General features: G+C 37.5%; 1 protein-coding gene across 1 annotated transcript; it reads left to right on the top strand.

Annotated features, from left to right (window-relative positions):
* The first annotated feature begins 1,512 nt into the window (after positions 1–1,512).
* LOC131904389 (vomeronasal type-1 receptor 4-like) lies at positions 1,513–2,562 on the top strand. The gene has a single exon (XM_059255549.1). The coding sequence runs from the start codon at positions 1,522–1,524 to the stop codon at positions 2,560–2,562; it is 1,041 nt and encodes a 346-aa protein (XP_059111532.1). The 5' UTR covers positions 1,513–1,521.
* Positions 2,563–20,822: the final 18,260 nt, after the last annotated feature.

Below are 20,822 nucleotides of genomic sequence, written 5' to 3'. Positions count from 1 at the left end.
ACAAACTGCACAGAATTCTGGAACAGGTTTGAGACCATCCAACAAGGCTTTGTTAGCATTGACTGAGATGGCCTTGCTTGTGCCAAACTAACCATGGTCTAGTCCCAATATTGACTTTGTCTAAAGCATTTTTAGTCCTGAAAGAGGCACATGCTCTTTGTGATTCTAAGTTCAGTTCTTGGCAATGGAAATAATGTTACTGTCTATATTATACAGTTTTAAACATCAAAGAAGATGTCAAACTTAGAGTATAGCAGTGAATCATAAATTGTCATTGCTGTTTTCCACATATACATAAATTATATTTAACTCACAAAAATTATATTTTCTATTATACAGTTAACTGTACAAAATTTTAAAAACTGAATATTTTCATGTAGAATACAGGATATCAAAGGATGTGACCACTGTGATCACACTATACCTTCAATACATGTACTTTTTTCATCTTCCTAGATTTGACAAGGTAGATGCACTGGCATCAATTCCATAGAAATGTTCCTGGACTCTCAGTAAGCACAACTTCAGGTATGTAGAACTTTCAAAAGCTTCCAGGGATGCTGAGTTTCATTTGTATCATAGTAAATATTGTATATCTTAAACTATGTCACAGTTGGCCCCTGCACTCCAGAGAGGTGTCCCCACCCCTCATCAGAGGCAAGGATGAAGTGATGCTGAAGGCATGGACATAAGGGATTTGACTCTGTCCCTCCTGAGGTGGGTGGCCATAGTGATCCAGAATGACCCTCTCAGTTACCAACCAGGCCCAAATTGTGCAATGAGTTTGGGCACCCTAGCACCTACCCCATTTAGGACATGCTGTAGCTTTGAAGAGACTGGTCCTATGAAACAATACTCCCATGATCTAAGACTCAAGGCAGCAATTCAGTATCCCAGAGAAGTTCCAGTGAGAATCCAATAATGGTGGTGTACAAGAAACCAGAGGCCTTGATCAAGACAAGTGACTCATGAATACATTTTATGCTCTTAACAATTTTTTGTATACCTGTAGATATATTCTGAATGATACGATAAATTTTTCATTAATCATCCTTTAATTTTAGATAATATATGTTTTAAAAACTGATGTTTTTGAGTTTGGTTATGGTTATTAAAATTGTCTTCTTCTATACCAAGTCTAGAAAATATCAGTATATTTTTATTGTCTTATATTTTGCTTGATATTATTGGCTCTCACTTTCCATTGCTTCTCACAGGCCAAATATCCTTACCCATAATGCTGTCTATTCAATGATTATGAAGGCATATCCCACATACACATGTATGTGATGAGGCCTTTAGACATCTTATAATAGTATGCATTGTAAGTAATAATTTTTCCTGGCATTAACTTTGAGAAATCCTAGTTATGTGGTCTAGGCTGAGATGTTACTCCTGAGCTATAAGGAACATTCTGATTTTCTCTCTCTGTATATCTTTGGAGTCCTAATACTTTTCATTCATTTTGACTAGGGAAATGGATTTGGCCTTTGTCTAAAGAAAATCATATCCAATCACAGAATGGACTTCTGGAATATGACCATCAAAATCATTTTCTTGTCACAAACTATGGCTGGAATTCTGGGAAATTTCTCTCTTCTTTACTACTATCGAGCTCACTATGGAGAAAAAAAATTAAAGCCCACAGATTTGATTCACATGCACCTAACGGGAGCCAACTCTTTGATCATTCTCTCTAGAGGAGTGCCAAACACAATGGCAGCTTTTGGGTTGAAGCACTTTTTAAGCAATTCTGCATGTAGATTAATTTTGTACATTCAAAGAGTTGGCAGGAGTGTGTCCATTGCCACCACCTGCCTCTTGAGTGTCTTCCAAGTCATCACCATCAGTCACAAGCAATGCTGCTGTAAGGATCTAAAAGTCAAAGCATCAAAGTACATTGGCTGCTCCATTGCCCTCCTCTGGGTTTTATACATGTTGATAAATGTAATTTTCTTTGTGTACGCACTTTTTGAAAGGAATAGTAAAAATATAACAAGAAAACGAGATTTTGGATACTGTTCCACTGCAGGGAGGGATGAAATCAATGACTCACTCTATTCAGCACTGGTGGTGTGCCCTGAAATCTTTCTTTCTTTACTCATGGCCTGGTCTAGTGGCTCCATGATTGTCATTCTGTACAGACACAAACAGAAGATTCAACACATCCGTAGCACTCGTGGTTCCAGTAGAATCTGCTTTGAGTCCAAAGCCACCCAGAGCATCCTGGCCCTGGTGTCTACCTTTCTGGCTTTTTATACTCTCTCCTCCATCTTTCAAGGCTGTGTTGCTCTTTTGTATAATCACAATTCGTGGCTGGTGAACATTAACTACTTCACTTCTCTGGGTTTTCCCTGTTTTGCACCATTTGTTCTTATAAATCATTACTCTGGGTTTCCTAGACTCAGTTTGGTCTGGATAAGGAATAAACTCTCTAATTCTTATTTTAAGTATGTAAATGATTTGGTTTTTTTGGTTGTATCCAGGTGTTTACTCTACCTTCTCCCTCACAATGTCAGTACAGAAAGTGAAGGAGTTGGTGTCTTGTCCTTTAACAATTGACCAAAATGATAAATTGGGAGTTTTGTCAGCTGGTTTAATTAGAAGCCTACATGAGTTTATCTCATTGTAAGAGGACTATTTCACTTTTCAACTTATCCTTGCTAGACTTCCCTTTGTCCTGCTCATGTACAAGGTATCTAGCAAAACTCTCTCAATAAAGGTGACTTTCTTCCCACTCTCATTCTCTAGGGCACCCCGAGTGTTTAGATTTTCACAAACAGCTTATGGGTCCTACAGTCTAATGGCAAAGAAAACTGAAACCAAACCATGGCTGGTCCATTCACAACAGCCCTAGGCTGCACCAGTACCAGAAAAGTTTTTCAGCTTTAACTTCTCAAGTATCCTGCATTCAGCTGCACTAGAGACAATCAGGTTGGTTTGCAAAGCTGGTAGGAATAGTCCTCAACAAAGTCTGAGAAAGGGCACTTAGTGAAAAAATATAATCAATGGAAATGAATGATGTTTTTAATGTTATCTTGAATTTTATATGCCAACATGTTTTAGATTTTTTCATCTGTGTTCATCAGGGAGATTAGTCTGTAAATTTTCTTTCTTAATATTTAGTTTGGAATCACTGCAGTGCTATATTATTCAATAGTTTGGAAGGCAATTTGTAGTGAAACTGTGGAAATCAGTTTGGAGGCTTCTAGGAAAACTAAAAAAGGACTACTATTTGACACAGCTATTTGACTCTTGGGCCTATAACCAGAGAACCCTATATACTTCCACAGAAATATATCCAAATTCATTTTTATTGCTGCTGTCTTTATTATATCAAGTAAAGGGAGCCCAGCTTGATATCCATAAACAGATAAATCTATATCAGATTTATTTTCACACATAAAATGGACTATTGTTCAACTACAGTGATAGAAGAAATCACAAAAAGTGTAGGAAAGTTGATGGACTTATAATGAATATCATTAAAACACGTACCACCAACTCAGAAAGAAAGAAAAATCAAATCCTCTCCTTTGTATGCAGGTCCTATTCTATAAGTTTTAAATATTTATATGTAAGTAGATACGTTTAACTTTATTATGACACCTAGAAAGAAGATCCAAAACAGTAATGTTAGGCAAAGTAGCAGTAAGTTAGTTATGTGAGACTATATCAAGTTAGTTTTTTTTCTATCTTCAACTCTGCCAATTTCTTATTCTGCAGTGGATAGGGGCATAAAAATATATTTGTTAGTGACAGTGTAATACCCTAAGCAAAGCTCTGTGGCTACAACATAGCTATTCTAACTGTATAGAACTAAATTGAAAGATACTGAAATTGGGTCTGGGCAAGTTTTCATTTGAGTGGCTATTTCATTGTAGATTAATGCTTTTATTCATGGAGTTCATTACAATACAGTGATTTTAGTTTAAAATAAAATGGTATCACAACTTATCCAAAGATATAGGGATGGCTTAGCCAAAGCCAGCAGTATCATCTGCAGTATATCACACAGATGAACTAAAAGTCAGAAACCACATGCATGACTTATCAGATGCCACAAAATACCCTTTCTTTTTTTCTGTTTTATTGAAACCAGTTTTATTTCTTATGCAATATATCCTGATTACAACTTCTCCTCCCTCTACCTCTCCCAGTTCCTCTTCACCTTCCCTCCCAATCAAATCCACTTCCTTTCTGTCATTAGAAATACAGTCTTTTGATATATAGCAATAACATGACAATAAAAATATAATGAGATAAAATAAATCCAATCATGTTTGGACAAAACAAACCCACTCATTCATATACTCAGGAGGCCCATAAAAATACTAAATGGAAAGCTACAATATAGGCAGAGGACTAGATGAAGACCCATGCATTCCCTGTGCTTTTGGCTTCAGTCTTAGTGAGTCCATAGGATCTTTCTCAGTTGATTCAGAGGGCCTTGTTGTCCTGGTGTCCTCCATCCCCTCTGGTTCTTGCACTCTTTCTGCTTCCTCTCCCATGGTGTTGTCTGTTCTCTGAAGGGATGGACTTGATGGAAACCTCCACTTTTCCAGCCCTAACGTCAGAAATACTTTTAACAAAATTCAGCATCCTTTCATCATAAATGCCACGAGGTGTCAAGAGATACAGTGATAATACCCCAGCATAATAAAGGTTGCATACTATAAACCTACAGTCAAGGGTTAGGAACCAAGAATATTATACAGAGGAGTTATATGCTTACTAACCACCTCGAGTTATGTTTAACCTGGAAAAAGGTCTACAATCAATTTTTATAAATAGTGCCATTGTTGGGGTACATCCCATAAAACCCAAGTCATTGGAAAGCATTTTCTTTTGAGCCTTATCAATAAAAGGAATAGGTTGGGTGAACAATAAAGATATGATGAGGGAAGTTAAATGAGCACAAAAAAACCCCAAAGGGAACTAGGGAATACAGGACAACTATGTATCTGAGTTACATAAAAGTGCTCCAAGAAATGACAAAAACTCTGTGTGTCAACAGTATTTATTAGTGTCATAGAGGATTTGAAAATGCCTAAAACACAAGGGGCAAAGCACTTAGAGTAGTGTCTAGTGTAAGATATTCTGATTGAGAGGAGTCCTAGAACATGAGAATGGAGTCAAAGATGATTGACAATGGAGTAGTGCCTTAGGAGGTCACTGCTATGGAGCTTAAACCAATACAAACACAGAGTCACTTGAGTTTCCAGATTGGAAATGGGAATCAATAGACACTAGTTGGGTATGATGAGGTGTATTGGATTTGTGAAAATCACAGTGGTAGAAAGATGTTGGATATACATAATGCTTTCACAATGACCTTCTAAAGCCTCTGAACCCCTTTCTGACCCTAGATTTGGTCTATATTCCAAAGCATTCACCATGCATCAGAAAGCACATGAAGCTAATAGTGTTTAAAGTGAATCCAGGTTACATCCATGCCCAGATTTAGACACAGTAACCACTGTCAACATGCCTAGGAGTTTTATAGATTCTGAATTTAGAATTTTGTGTTGTAATGTCTAAGCCTGTCCTTGGAAGTGATCATACATAACGACACTAATTGCTTTGCATAATTAATGTGCTATAATAAAGATCTACCATTAGAAGGGTGCCAGCTGTCTTTAAAATTCATAATCTTTTTTACTTTACATACATATAAAATTAGGCATATATATAATGCTATATTTTTAATTATATAAAATGTAAATATATGATAAAATATATTATATATATTTTTATACTTACCATTATATACATATTTATACACTCCTAAATTCATGTAGTGTTGACTAAATGTATATTATTTTAGGGCTGACCACATAGTATCAGATAACCAATCCCTAGGGAAGACTGATCCTCCCATTATGTGCACTCACTAATTACTTGTAGCTCTCCATCGAGAGGTGGAGAATTGTCAGATTCCCCATGCATGTTGGCATGTCAAATGCTGCTGCCACTGTTCAGGCCTTGTTTACAAAATTACATTCTTGAAATTTTATGAATAAACTTAAGGCTGTCTCAAGAGCAGAGAATTCATGTCTGATACTGTTAACTTAGCTCCATAGTTTAATGCCTGAGGAGGCCGTTAACCAAAAAGAAAACTTACAATTTCTAAATTCCTATACCAATATCATTTAAAATTATATTCTATGTACTTATTCTGATACTCAGAGGTAAGAGTAGGTCTCTGCCCTCATCAGCAAAGATGCTTCCATTGATAGTAAGTAGACATCATTACAGAAGTTCACAACTAATCAAAATGCAAAGAACAACTGACTATCAGGTGCTGAGCCACAATTTGATGCATCTATAACACACGCACTACAACTAAATCTCCAAGAACAACTTTCAAGGAGTATAAATGTGAAGTTCCAGGGCCAGTACATAATGCTGAGAGATTATATCCTCGCTGTATAACAAGGAAACAGAACGTATAGGCCCTTTCTAACTACCTTCTCATTTCCTTTATTTACTCCCACATTTAAATCCATATATAACAATTATAGGCCAGCATGTTCATGAGAGTAAACATATGCTGTTTTTTTCTAATCTAAATCCAATTTGCTATAAATTTGTTCTTTTATTTTTGTCTCCACAATTCAATATAATTCACACACACACACACACACAATGCATCATTGATCATAATACATACTCCTAATGCTCTTAATTGCTATGATTATATATATATATATATATTTCTGTATTTATTATGATCCCATTGAAAGAAATGGTAATTGTTTTAATTTTTACATCCATCTTTAGATATTGTCCTTAGTATATATGAAGTTTCAGTAAGTGTTTGATTATAGGAAAGATAAAATGTTACAACAAAAAAAAATAGAAAGAGGGCAGGAAATGTAAATATTTGAACTCTCTAAATTGTAATGTGTCATTTGATATTAGTAAGTGCACACACATACACACACACACACACACACACACACATATATATATATATATATATATATATATATATATATATAGTCTGCTACGTCCATTTAGAGTTGATCATATGTAATATATGTATTTTTAGGGTGTTGCACTGGTATAGGAATAACAATTAATTGATTCATCCCTAGAGAAGACTAATTCTCCTTCTTCTGCACTCATTAATTACCTGTAGATTTTCTTTTTTTCATGATATTTCTTTAATTATTTCTTTTTTATTGAATATAAATTCATCACTCATATGTGATGTGTCATTGATTAAGATGGTCTCTCATAAGAATTCTTAATTGCTGTGATACATGTAGTCCCTGTGTTGACACTTTTTTCTATTGGTAGTGATCTTATAGAAAATAATTGCTAAAACTTTTCATATTTTCATCCATCCTTAAATATTGTCAGGTTTAAAGTTGAATTTTCAGAAAGTATAATGTTATAGCTAAGTCTTACCTTATAGGCACAATAAATTAAGAATAAAAAGAAGAGAAAGAGGGTATGCAGTATAAATGTTAGAACTCTTTGAATTCTGACACTTGTTTTTTGATATTAGCAAGTCCATCAGAGCCTGGAAATTGAAATGTAGTGTCTGATGATAAGAAAGGGACAAAGGGCTGGTAAGCACGCAGCTGTTGCTACACTGGCATTGACCATCTACCTGGTGGTTCCATTTACAAAGCTTAAACACATGGTTCAGATATACCAGGAGTTGTATAAAAGAACACAAAAGTGCTCACCAGGACAAGGATGGTGTGGGTGACTCTGGTCTCAGGAGATGACCTAGGACACAGAACTCTATGAATGTTTTGAATCCTTTGCTTGTGCGAAAGCAGGAAAAGGTCCATGGAACCACTGGCCCACATCATGATTCCCAAACACATGATATGTGAGGATCCCAATAAGATCACATAAATTGTGTAGATTAGATTTTTGAGGCTTGGCCACAGCACAATATAGAAAATCTCTAATCCCAGTGCAATTTCTTCCAACCCACATGTCTGTCACAAGCACAGGAGTGAAGTCATTTACCATTAGGTGCAGGGCTCAGCACAGGCTGACAGAAGGTCCAAATATATTTGTGCCCTGGAATTAAACTGTACATACTTGGCATACCATGAGATGATCAAGATAGCCTGGAATAAAGTTAAGAGTGATGCAGATGCATGAGATAATCCTCTGGCAGCTCTATGAAAATAAAAAAAAAGTTTACATGCAACGTTATCTAGAAAATATGTCTGACCAAAAGCAGCAATTGTCAGAGAGATTCCTTTACAGAGAAGAACCATGAAGTTAACCTTGGTCACATGTTTGACTATTAAATCTGTCAGCCAGGCTCTGATCCCAGAGAATATATCAATGATAAAACAACAAAGCAAGGCTGAGATATCCAGCATTCCCAGTGCAGTCTGGGACAGAAAGAGGATCTCCATGGTCAGGTCTGTGTACGAGATTCTGTTATACCTCTGTGACTGTCACTTAATGTGAGATCCAGAGAACTCTTGATAGACATGCAGGATTACTGTCTTCATGCCATGCTAAATACTGTGCTTCTCTTCACCCAGTACATTCCAATCTTGAGGAATAAGAAAGCATGTCATTTTCAGAAGAATTTTTCTATGGTGATATTTTATTTGTGCTGAAATGTGATTTTATTTGTATGTTAATAAATAAAAGTGCCTGATAGTCAGAGCTAATAGCAAGCCATAGCAGAAGTCTGGCAATGGTAGTACATGCCCTTAATTCAACCACATGACAGGCAGATCTCTGTGTGTTCAAGGATACCATCAGCATGGAGACACATGCCTTTAATCTCATTACCAACCATAGAAGACCATGAGGTCTGTATAAACAGGCAGTGAGGAGGAGGTCATGTGGTTGGGTTTACAACCAATGAGAAGGCAGAACAGAAAGTCAATAAAAAGACAGGTACACAGAAAGTATGTCTCTTTCTCTGGTGAAGGATGGCAGCAGCAACGAGGGGTAAGAAGGCGGTCTTGGTCTCAGCTCTTGGCTACTGCTCTATGAATTCTGAGTCTTTTATCTCTGTATTTGTCTCTGTGTTTCTTATTTAATAAAATCATTAAGAATTACATCTACATTTTCCTGAGTATGGAAGTGTCCTAGCTGTGGTGAACAGTCATCCTTACAGTATCCTTCACTTTTAGTTGGCATGTTGCACTGTGCCTCATAATCAACATTCATTTCAAATTTGTTGCAGCCATGTACCTAAGGTTCCAGTGGTGAGAATGCTAAAACCATTACTTATACTTTAGAAATAGAGAAAGACAGACAGACAAATGAGAGAGAGAGAGAGAGAGAGAGAGAGAGAGAGAGAGAGAGAGAGTAGCGCACAGGAATCATGTCTCCCCTTTAACCACGTAAGCCTCTGGGATTCTCAGGCTTGGAGGCATGCATCTTTGTCCACTGCAGCATCACTTTTTAACTCACTGATTCCCCAGATCCCACCAATGGGAAAAGAAAGACTTTTCAGGACTGAGAACATCTGCATCGAATAAGATTATAATCATAGGATATCTGCAACACCACCATTCATCATGTTTAAAATATTTCTTTTTTAATATAAATAATTTGGTTCATCTGGCTGTTCTTTGCTTTATTCCATCCTGTGATGGCAAATTATCCTCAAGTCCTAAAATATTTTGTAGACCTATATTATGTAACTATAAAATACTATTACCCCAAGATAGCAATGTAGTTGTGTAAAGATAAATTTTACATAAAATTGAATTCAATGAAGTTAAAAATAGCTTCAATATTGGTGAAATTTCCCTACAATTTTCTAGCTAAGGTATCATTATTCACACCTTAAAAATGATCACTAATAAACTGTGGTTGCCTAAAAAATATTGCAAATTAAATTATATATACCTAAATATATACAACATATAATATTTCATAATAGGACAAAAATGTATTCTCTGTCTGTCTGTATGTCCAAGGAAGTATCCAGATAAGAAATTTATAAATCTCAGCTAAAAACTCAAGCAGCAGTGGTGTGAGCAGTCAGCTCCAACTATGAAAATGTAAAGTTGATATAGAGAAGGAAATCCCTTTAGAATTACTTGCTATTACTATCTACAGATATTTGCCTTTTCTACATTTTATACACATACATATGACATTAGATCCTTGTTACTATTACTTCCATTTACAAAGGGACATAGCTCTTAATTCCAACTGTGCACTAATGTTTTCACTAGGAAAAGGAAAATCATCAAATTGTTTTGGAAGCCAGGGCGGTCTCCAAAGCGAGTTCCAGGAAAGGCGCAAAGCTACACAGAGAAACCCTGTCTCGAAAAACCAAAAAAAAAAAAAAAAAAGGAGGAGTTTATACAGTCAAGCAGGGGTGGCTCAAGTCTCTAGGAAACCCCCTCTTAGCTCACAATTTCACCATGCACTGCAGCATCTCATTGAATAGATCCTGAGCTTTCTTCCAAAGGAAAGGGAGAGGAGGTGAACCCATAAGCACTGTCACCACGTGTTTTAATGGCAAAGATACCACGTCCCTTTTTTGTGGTACAAACCTACAGCTAAAACTATAGCAAATAGTTCCAAAAAGAGCTTAAGAGGACTGAAAGAGCATCTCTTGTACCTTTTTTAACCCTTATTACCCTGAGGTATCAAGGGGAATCAGTCCCTCTGTAGGTATTTGACCTGTGCTGGTTTCTCTAGTGAAAGAGAAAGACCAGTTCAGAGCTGAACTCACATAGCTTACAGCAGAATGTCCTAGCTTCTGCAATTGTGAGGGAAGAAACAGAATCATCTGTGAACGTAGATTTCCCTTTGATGGCTGATGCTGGATAGAACCTCAGGGGTCACAGGACAGACAGCCTGTCTCCATATAGGTGGGAGTTCCTGATACAGTGTGACTGACATGTTGATATATTGAGAACTCATGTTTCTTGTGGTAAAGATGAGGTTATAGGAGGTAGCCATGACATTACCAGCTGAGAGAATTGATGTTACCCCTGAAGAAAACTTATTCCCATCTCAAACTTTGAGAAAGTTTCAGTTGAGTTTTATCTGCAGAGTTATATGATGAAGAATTTTCTGAGTTCTGCCATCCTTGGTATGAGCACATAAAGGGAATCAAAGGATCTGGAGCAGACAGATGGATTTTGAGGAAGAGTGAGTGATTGTGAAAAGGAAAGCAGTGGATGGGTTTGAAATGTGGAATCAGTCTTTCTGAAATTTACTGAATAATCCATTAGAAAATGATCACACCACACAAACAGAACATTAAGCCAAACTATCTTTCCAGGAAGCCAAACACCATGTGCATAAATTTAGCTATAGGAACATGACTTGGATTTATTAATGGAGCTTTCCTCAAGTTCTGTCACAACTTAGGAGATAGAATGTTATTCTAATTTAGGAATAGACAAATTTCAGTATTCACTATGAAAATGATTAATTCTATATAGCATAGCTTGCTTTTATTATGGGTCAATGGTCACTCAGAGGTTCACTATGACCATGAATAAATTAGAGTAAGTAGAGTTTTTTTTTATATAGGTACTGACACCTGTACTGATTAGGACCAGGTTTGTAGCTGAGAGCATTCCCAAGATTCAGAAGCTAGCCATATCAAATCAGTGAGACTAAAGACAAAACTCCGAATATTATGTGTTTTATGAATATGTGTAGACAGATATTTATTTTAAAATATGTCTTGTAGATGCTGTAGTCATTTTTCAGGGAAGAGCAAGGAAATTTAATCACAAAAGCAGAAACAGCAGTTAGTTTTATGACCTACTATCTTGTAAGAACAGCAAATTTTAGAAGAGCTGTCTATTTTAAAAATAGATTTATTTCCATGTCTAGTTAAATGGGAATGGTCTCTCAAGATAGAGTCTATACAATTTAGGGTCATTTTACTTTCATATGTAAATCTTCAGGATGGTGAATAAAGCCTTAAATGAACTAGAAGAGAACCTACTTTGTAAGTATATAAGTATGTTAAATTTGAATCACAGAGACCGAAAGCTCAGACCCCAACATGTTCATTCTCTTATTATGTACTCAAAGGGAATGTTTAGCATATGTTGCACTGTGGAATTGATGGCTACATAGGTTCACACAGCACTGAGAATTGGCATTTATAGATCTGGTGGATTAAAGTGTTTGGACCACACTGAATAAGTAAACCCAAAAGAGATGAAGGGAAAGACTTAGAATTATGTGGAAGACAAACCTATAATCAACTTACACAAAAGCAGCTGCATCAATATGCTGTGGGATGTTCTGTATGCTAAATGTGTTGCTCTGATTGGTTAATAAATAAAACACTGATTGGCCAGTAGCCAGGCAGGAAGTATAGGTGGGACAAGGAGAGAAGAGAATTCTGGTAAGTGGAAGGCTGAAGCAGAGAGACACTGCCAGCTGCCGCCATCACAAGCAACATGTGAAGATGCCGGTAAGCCATGACCCAAGTGGCAAGGTATAGATTTATAGAAATGGGTTAATTTAAGATAGAAGAACTAGATAACAAGAAGCCTGCTGTAGCCATACAGTTTGTAAGCAATATAAGTCTCTGTGTGTTTACTTAGTTGGGTCTGAGCAGCTGCGGGACTTGCGGAAGAGAGAGATTTGTCCTGACGCGGGCCAGGCAGGACCAGAAAAACTCTAGCTACATCAGTAGGTAAAGAAGGTATGTGAGTTAAATTATAAATAAAAAAGCCATAAGGTATTTCTGGAAATCCTTTTTGTGGCTTTTCCTCACTCAGGTTTTTACATAAATCACTGGGACAGCATGGAAGGCTTCAAGTATCCAGTGCTCCTCATGTCCCTGGAAACAATAAATCAATGCACAGAGCTGCAGAAGGAGAATGTTGAATTGCTTGTCCAAAGAAACATTTAGTTTAATATTTTTGATCTTAAAATAATCCAGAAGATATTGAAAGGAACCAAAGAAGAGTGTAAAAAAACAAATGTACCTTCTATAATCTGGATACATGGAAAGTCATTGTTTTTCCTACATGAGGAGCTTAATATCACTGGCTTGTCATTGATTCTTGCTCTCCTCTCTTTCATCTCCTTCTATTTCTCATATTTTGTATCCTCTCCCCTCTCATCATCTCCCCTCTCTACTCCTGTTCTCTGCTTTTCCTGCCTTATCATCTCTTCTTTACTCTAATTCTCCCTGAAATTTGCTCTTCCTGCCCAGGACCAAGTTCTGGGATCCAGAGACTCCTCTTCAGGGAATGAACACTTAAGTTCAATCTTGTATTCCAGAGTCTATAAACTGAGAGTCTCTTTCTTTAAATCCTTCTGCCAGTAACCAAGTTCAAAGAACCTCTGTGAACAAATGTTGCTTCTATTTCCAAGCCATCAGATTTTACAGGTTTGACAACACTGAATGTTATGTAGGTTGCCATGATACAATGATGGTTGCAATCTATGTGTTGTACACAAGATTAATGTTCAGTCATATTTCCATAGTCTTCACTGACTTCTAGGGAACACAGAGATACTACAGTGACCTGAATGCATCAAAGTCTGGGGGACTACCTTGGTTTCTCAGGACTTGAAAGGCACACAGTACCTCAGGATCCATGGACTCTACCCTGAAATAACTATGATGCATTCATGTAAAGGCAACTATACCAGGTAAAGTCAATGATACCTCACAGAAGACAAAAGTTGTCACATCAGGAATATGACAGTAAAACAACAATAAAACCCAGATAACTGGAGATTTGTTAGGATAAGGGAACAAATAACATTCTATTTTATTTTAGTTTAGTATTTGTAAGTGTCATTGTACAAGAAACCATGTCACAGTAGAACTTTTCATACAAAAATATAGTTCACTCAGGACATTTCCCTCAACCTCTTCAACTGCTCTATTCTTGTTCCTTGTCTAGGTCTGCAATGTTCTCCTGGACAATTTTGATTGTATGTACACACACACACACAAACACACACACACACACACACACACACACACACACACCACACACACACAATTTTGTGTATTGCTAAAACTTCTATGAACTACAAACAGGAAAACAATAAATGTGAGTGTTTTTTTCATTTCTTTCTTATTTTTTATCTTTTCTTATTTTCATTCTTTTTATGTGAGTCAGGGTCTCCCTACATTTTTTTTGCTGGTCTAGAAATCAATCCATAGACCAGGCTGGCCTTGAATTCATGTATCTGCCAGCCTTTCCTCCTGAATACTTAGGTTAAAGGTGTGTGCCATCATACCAGTCATAATATTGGTTTATCCATGACTGGTTTTATTCAATGAATGTAATTCTGTTTACATCCATTTTCTTACAAGCAACATAACTTTGTCCTACTAAATGGTTTAAAAGAAATCTAAGAAGTATATATACAAAACTCATTTTTGTTTAATGTTTTTCTGGTTTTGGTTTCAGGCTAATAATGGCTGTGTAAAAGGAATTTGGAAATGTTTCTGCTTTGTGGAGGGAAATCATGTGTGGTGCTAGAACCCAGAATTTGTGAGTTCATAGATCTAAGAGAAGAATCTTCTATTTTCACTTTACTAGAGTAGAAAAATTACTCACCAGATTCTAAATGTGTATTGTTGTACACACAAAATAGTATAGGTTTCACCCTTCATCAAAGAATTGTGACTTGCAACACATGCAAACCATTATAGTGAAATTAAAATAACAAATTTCCATAATTCACTGTCTGTTCGCTAGCACTGTCTCTTACAAGTATACACTACAACTGCACCTAAGCCAAATTTCAACATCAGAAACCTTACTCTGTCATTCTGCCAACTCAGCTGTGTAGACACAGTGCCTTAATGATGTGTACTAGCAAATTTGGAAAGACATGTAACATCTTGGATCCGCAGTTTCTGCATCTCAAGTATTAGGATCACATGCTATTGTCTCAAACCTTATTTTTAAGTATGTGCTGAGGTTCCAACTCAGACCTCATGATTACATTGTAAGCACCTCCCTGACTCCCTGACTGAGGCATCTCTAAGACTGGGGTATCTCCTCTAAAGACTTTAGTTCCCAAAGATTAATTCCCCAGTCTCTCTGTCACCATGTAAATAAATTACATTTAAGTGTGTCCCTCAAACCAGCAAAGGGTTTATTTTGCTATATTTATGCTAATTTAGGGCACTTGGTATTCTCCCTGGTAAGGTTTTTGTTGGGGGCAGTACTTTCTCATGAATAATAAAAACTACAACACCTTCTCAGTACTTCTTCTCAAAATGACTGTCTTCCTGAGTTAGCCATCTCTCACCCCAGGAACTCACCTTGACTTGACAGGAGGCTCTAACACTCATCAAAGAGACCTTCCGTGAAACTCCCAGGGTTCCTGCCACTTGATACCCATGTTTCTTTCAAGGCAAATTTTTCCTTATAATTTATAGTTTTGGGGAAAAAACTCCAAGACCAGTTGAGAAATCACCTGCTGCTTGCTCTGCTTTTCTGGCTACAACCATGAGGGAAACATCTCCCAGGATCTTTGCAGCCCCTGCTTTGCCCAATTATTTGGGGGAAAGTTGAGCTGTGTGCCTGAGGAGTCAGAGATTTCTTCTCCAGACTGGCTTGGAATGAGCTCTGCATTGTCTAATTCAAGGTCATTTGCTGGTGACTCTGGGTTAAAAGACTTTTTGAACAGTGAAGCCATTCTGGTGAGGATCCTCAGAAAGAGTCAACCATGACAGTTCTGTATCTGCCTTGTGACTTAAGGATCGGTTTCAACAATTTGTGGATGTATAAAAGCAATGAATTAAAAAAAGAAGAGACACGTGATTAAAGTAAAAAAAAATAACTAAAAATTAACCGTTATGGTTGGTTTCATTGTTACCTGACAGATGCATAAATAACAGCAGCATAAACAAGCAAGGACACAAAACAGGGGATATTAACCTTTCCAGATGATTCAGTCACAGATGGAATCCTAACTCAGGCCCAGCTCTGTGTCTCACATGCAATGCTTGAGGCTTCTCTGGAAGGAGATGACATCCTAAGCAAGCATTGCAAGTCATTGTAGTGAAAGGGGACAGTACCACACTGAGGGAGCATCAAGACTGACTTCATCTCCCAGGAATTCTGATGCTGTGCTCTCATATAGTGTTCATTCCAACCCTGTTAGAAGTTCCTGATTTCCATAGTTTTGATCCCAAATGCTGCAATGAACAGGGGAAAACCTAGGGCAGTGGAATTAGACAGAAGGCAGTTCCCAGGAGGTGTCTGCAGCCCTACATAAAAAAGACAGGCTGGACCAGGCTCAGCAGTGTAGGCAGAGAGAGGTGACTGTTTCATTTTGGGAAAACATGATGTTTGATAGACATGACTTGAACACTCTAGTCTAGGGAGAAAATAAAACTGTGTGGTCAAAATGAATAGATTTTTTTTTATTCCTTCATCTTTTTCTTTCCTTTTCTATTTTTTTGGTGTTTGCTTGTTTTTGCATAAAGGTGTCTTGTAAGCCAGTCTGCATACAAACTCACTAAGTAATTGAGAATGACCTTGGACTCTAATTCTATGGCTTCTACCTCCCCAGTTCTGGGGTTTCAGAGCTGTTTCACTACTTCAAGCAACCTCTTTTTTGCTAGTCTATTTTGTTTCATTTTGTCTTTTTGATGCAGTATCTCCCTGTACAGTCCTGGCTGTCCTGGAACTTGCTGTGTAAGCACACTGGCTTCATACTCACAGAGATTCACCTGCCTCTGTACCCTGAGTGCTCAGATTAAAGGTGTGTGCCACTGTCCTAGTTAGAATTTTTAATGCTGTGAAGAGACACCATGACCTCAGCAACTCTTACAGAGAAAACATTTAATTAAGGTGGCTCATTTACAGTTTCAGAAGTTCAGTCTATTATCATCATGACAGGGAGCATGGAGGCAAGCAGGCAGATGTGGTTCTGGATCTGAGAGTGCAGGCATCTTACAGGCAACAGGAAGTTGACTGATCCACTGGGCAGTAAGTATCCTGAGCATAGGAAAACTCAAAACCTTCACCCACAATGACACACTTCTTCCAACAATGCCACACCGACTCCAACTTTGCAAGACCTCCTAGTAGTACCACTCCCAATGAGATGATGGGGGACAATTATATTCAAACTATCACATTACACTCTCTGGCCCCCATTGCATCATAATAATATCATAATGCAAAATGCATTTAGTCTGACTTTAAAAGTCCTCATAGTCTGTCACAGTCTCAGCAATGATTAAATGTCCAAAATTCAAAGTCTCTTCTGAGATTCATACAATCACTTAAATGTAATCCTTTATAAAATCAAAAGAAAAAACACATCACATACTTTCAAAATATAATGGCACAGCATATACATTACCATTCCAAACATAGGAAAGGGAGCATAGTGAGGAAATACTGGACCAAAGCAAGACTAAAATCCAGCTGGGCAAACTCCAAACTGCACCTTCATGTCTCATGTTGAAATGATCTTCAGATGTCCAACACTGTTCAGCTTTGTTGACTGCAACACACTTCCTACATTTGGGCTGGTTCCACTCCCTTTTTGCGGCTCTTTCTGTGGGTATCCCACAACTCTGGCATCTCTAATATCTTGGGTTCTCCTAGGCAATTTGGGCTTTCGATTCAAACCTTCACTAAATGGCCTTTCTAGGCCTCCGTTCAAGTACACCCCTGACACATGCTTGGTCTCAGCAGCTTTCCTTTGGCTCAGGCTAATTACATATTCTATTTCTTCTATCATTAACTCTAAGGCCAGAACCCCATGGTTGAAGATGCCAAGTCCTGCTCCTTACTGGGTTGGAACATTCCCCTGCCCACTCACATTAAACAAAATCTAAATCAGCTTTCTATCTTTCAATGCCTGGGCTTAGCTGTCCTGAAACTTGTTCTTCAAATCAGGTTGATCACAAATTCAATGATCTGCCAGCCTGTGCCTTCCCAGTGCTGGGAATAAAGGTGTGCCCCACCACATTCGACTCTAAGCTTTTCTTCAGTTCCTTTTTCCAAGTTGTAAACTTATCTGGGGTGAGATCTTGCCTAGAGGTCACCATTACCTTTATTCCATTCTCAAGGCATTTATCTCCTTGGACACAGGATTTGGGTCCATTCCACTTCTTGATGTTCTTTTTTTCTTGAAATTTACATTTGTATTTTACCCTGCTCAGTTTGTTCCTTTTCATTATAAATCTTAATTATAGTTACCAGAGTCTACTGTGCTGTTTTGAGATTTCTTCTGCCAACAGAATTAATTCCAAACTCTTCAACTGAGCCTCGGGAAGATTCTTTGAATAAAGTGAAAAGGCAGCCACTTTCTCCACCAAAATATCACAAGAATGAACATTGGGTAACATAATAAAATACTTCTCCTCTGAAACCTCTTGATATATCCCTCCCTACACCCCATAGTCCATCAAGTCACAGACAGTACCACTTTTTTCCCTCACTCCTCCAAGTATGGCCCATCAAGCAGCACTAAAAATGTTCAACTGCTTTTCTAGTCCATAGTCCCCAAGTCCATATTACTCCAAATAAACACATGGTCAGGCTTATCACAATACCCCAGTCGCTGGTACTAACTTCTGTCTTAGAGTTTTCATTGCTGTGAAGGGACAACATGACTATGGCATCTCTTATAAAGAAAACATTTCATTGGGATGGTTCACTTACAATTTCAGAGGTTCTGTCCATCATCATCACTGCAGACAGCATGGTGGCATGCATGCAGACATGGTACTGGAGCTGAGAGTGCTACACCTTGCAGGTAATAGTAAGTCAACTAACACACTGGGCAGGATCCTGAGTGTAGGAAATCTCAAAGCCTGCACCCACAGTTACATACTTCCTTCAACAGACCATACCCACTCCAGCAAAGCCATACCTCCTAATACTGCCACTCCTTATGATATTATGGGGGCCAATTACATTCAAACGTCCACAGCTACCATGACTGGTTTTCTAAAAGCACTCTATTTGTTTGGTTGAATTATATGCTGTGAAATTAATATGTTGAGGATTTCATCAGAAAGACTGTGGTCTCTATTCAAAAAACTTCTTGACCTCAGCACAAAAGACAGAACCCTAAATGTCATAATCCCAAAAAAGGCATGAAGTTCAGGGATTAAAAATTCTGAAATCTAAAGTCCTCTAAAACAATAATGCTGAAATTTTTGAGTGTTAAAATCTCTATGAGAATAGCAGAATATCATTAGGAGTCATTTGTATTGATACATTTTTTCTTAAACAGTTTTACCCTAGTTCTCTGAACACTTAGTCTCTGGTTCTTGCTTACTCAAGCATTGTTGTATGGTCTTCTTTCTCATGGAGTGTGACTTATGTCATATTAAGTGTTGGTTGGCTACTCTCACAAATTTGTGTCACAATTGCCCTAGAGTATTTCACAGGCAGGAAAGATTACAGGTCAAAGATTTTGTGACTGGGTTGGTATTTACATTTCTCTGTTGGTTTTCTGCTGAGTACCTTCCTGCTCCAAAGAGACTAGAATGTAGGAGTGAAGGCTCCATGTAGACACCAGTTCTCCTTCTCCATGTTCAATGATTTGTGTGGGTGTTGTCCTCAGCACTGGGACCCCATAGCCACTTTGAGGAAAACAATCTTTGTGTCAGTAACAGCCTAGGTTGTTTGGGGATTTCCATGGAACCCCATTCCTATCACTACTGCCTGAGTGCAAACTCAACAGTGACATACACCTTAAGCTCTCTCACCACAACTCCAACTTCCCTCACTGCTACTCTCTTACCATAATGGACTCTGCCTTCAGACTGCTGTGAACAAATCTTTCCTTATTTGATTTGCCTTTGTCTGGCATTTTGTCACAGTAACAAGAAAGAGAAATAACACATCCATCAAATGCTTTCCCTTGTTTCCTAGGTTCCTATGTCTTTGCTGCTTTGTAGGATATGGTGTGTGTGTGTGTGTGTGTGTGTGTGTGTGTGTGTGTGTGTGTGTGTGCTTTTTGAAAGTAACATTTTTTTCCAATTCCATATTTTGAAAATCCTTCCTCTAAATTTCTAATGGTAATTCAACACTTCCAAAGAAGCAAAACTGAGAAGTGAGAAGTTTTATTATTTTAGCTAATTGTCTTTTTAAAAAAAAATGTTATGATGTGAGATAATTTCAAGCTCATAGAAAAATTGCAAACCTAGTAAAAAGTTTTCTCATCCAATTTTACTCATATTCTAATGCAAGATAAGACTGTTTTCTGGGAGAGTGGATATACTGGAGGCAAAATGGTTGCCTGGCAAATGCAGTGCCATAGGATCCAGACTTAGCATTGTTTACAACATATGCCTAACAAAGAGCTTATGACAAATTTCCTACCAGAAACAGTATTGCGCCATGTAACCACAGTTGAATTATGAAACCCCATATATTTCTATCTGTGTGGCAACATGGTCCCATCTCTTAACACCTTTCACATTTTCCCAATAATCAAAAAGTTTCCTCCTTGTGGTAGCAGAAAAAAAGCACTCTCCTGAAATATCTAAGCCAAGACTAACTGTAGCATTTAGTAACCTTCCTTCTTTAGAGCATGTTCACATCCAAATTGTGTTTTATGGAAATAAGATACAGTGATAAGACAAACTACTGACTAGAAGAAACAACAAAATGAGAATAAAATTTTCAGATGTTTTGGGGTTGGAAGATCAAATGGTAATTTCTGTAAGATGCAGAGAAAGCTCACAGATAATGCATTAGAAAAGAGATTAAGAATTAAATCAGAGAAGATTTAAAAATGCTCAGTTTCAGACAAACACAACTAAGGAAAATTGTCCTGTTTCTTGAAATAGGCAAATGGAAGAAAAACTAAAGATGAGCTATCTGAATGAAAGAAACTTAAACATGTAGAAACAGACTGTCTAAACAGACTCAAGGAGG

Source organism: Peromyscus eremicus, chromosome 1 (assembly GCF_949786415.1).
Source record: "Peromyscus eremicus chromosome 1, PerEre_H2_v1, whole genome shotgun sequence".
NCBI lineage: Eukaryota > Metazoa > Chordata > Mammalia > Rodentia > Cricetidae > Peromyscus > Peromyscus eremicus.
This window is presented reverse-complemented; position numbering and strand designations above follow the sequence as displayed.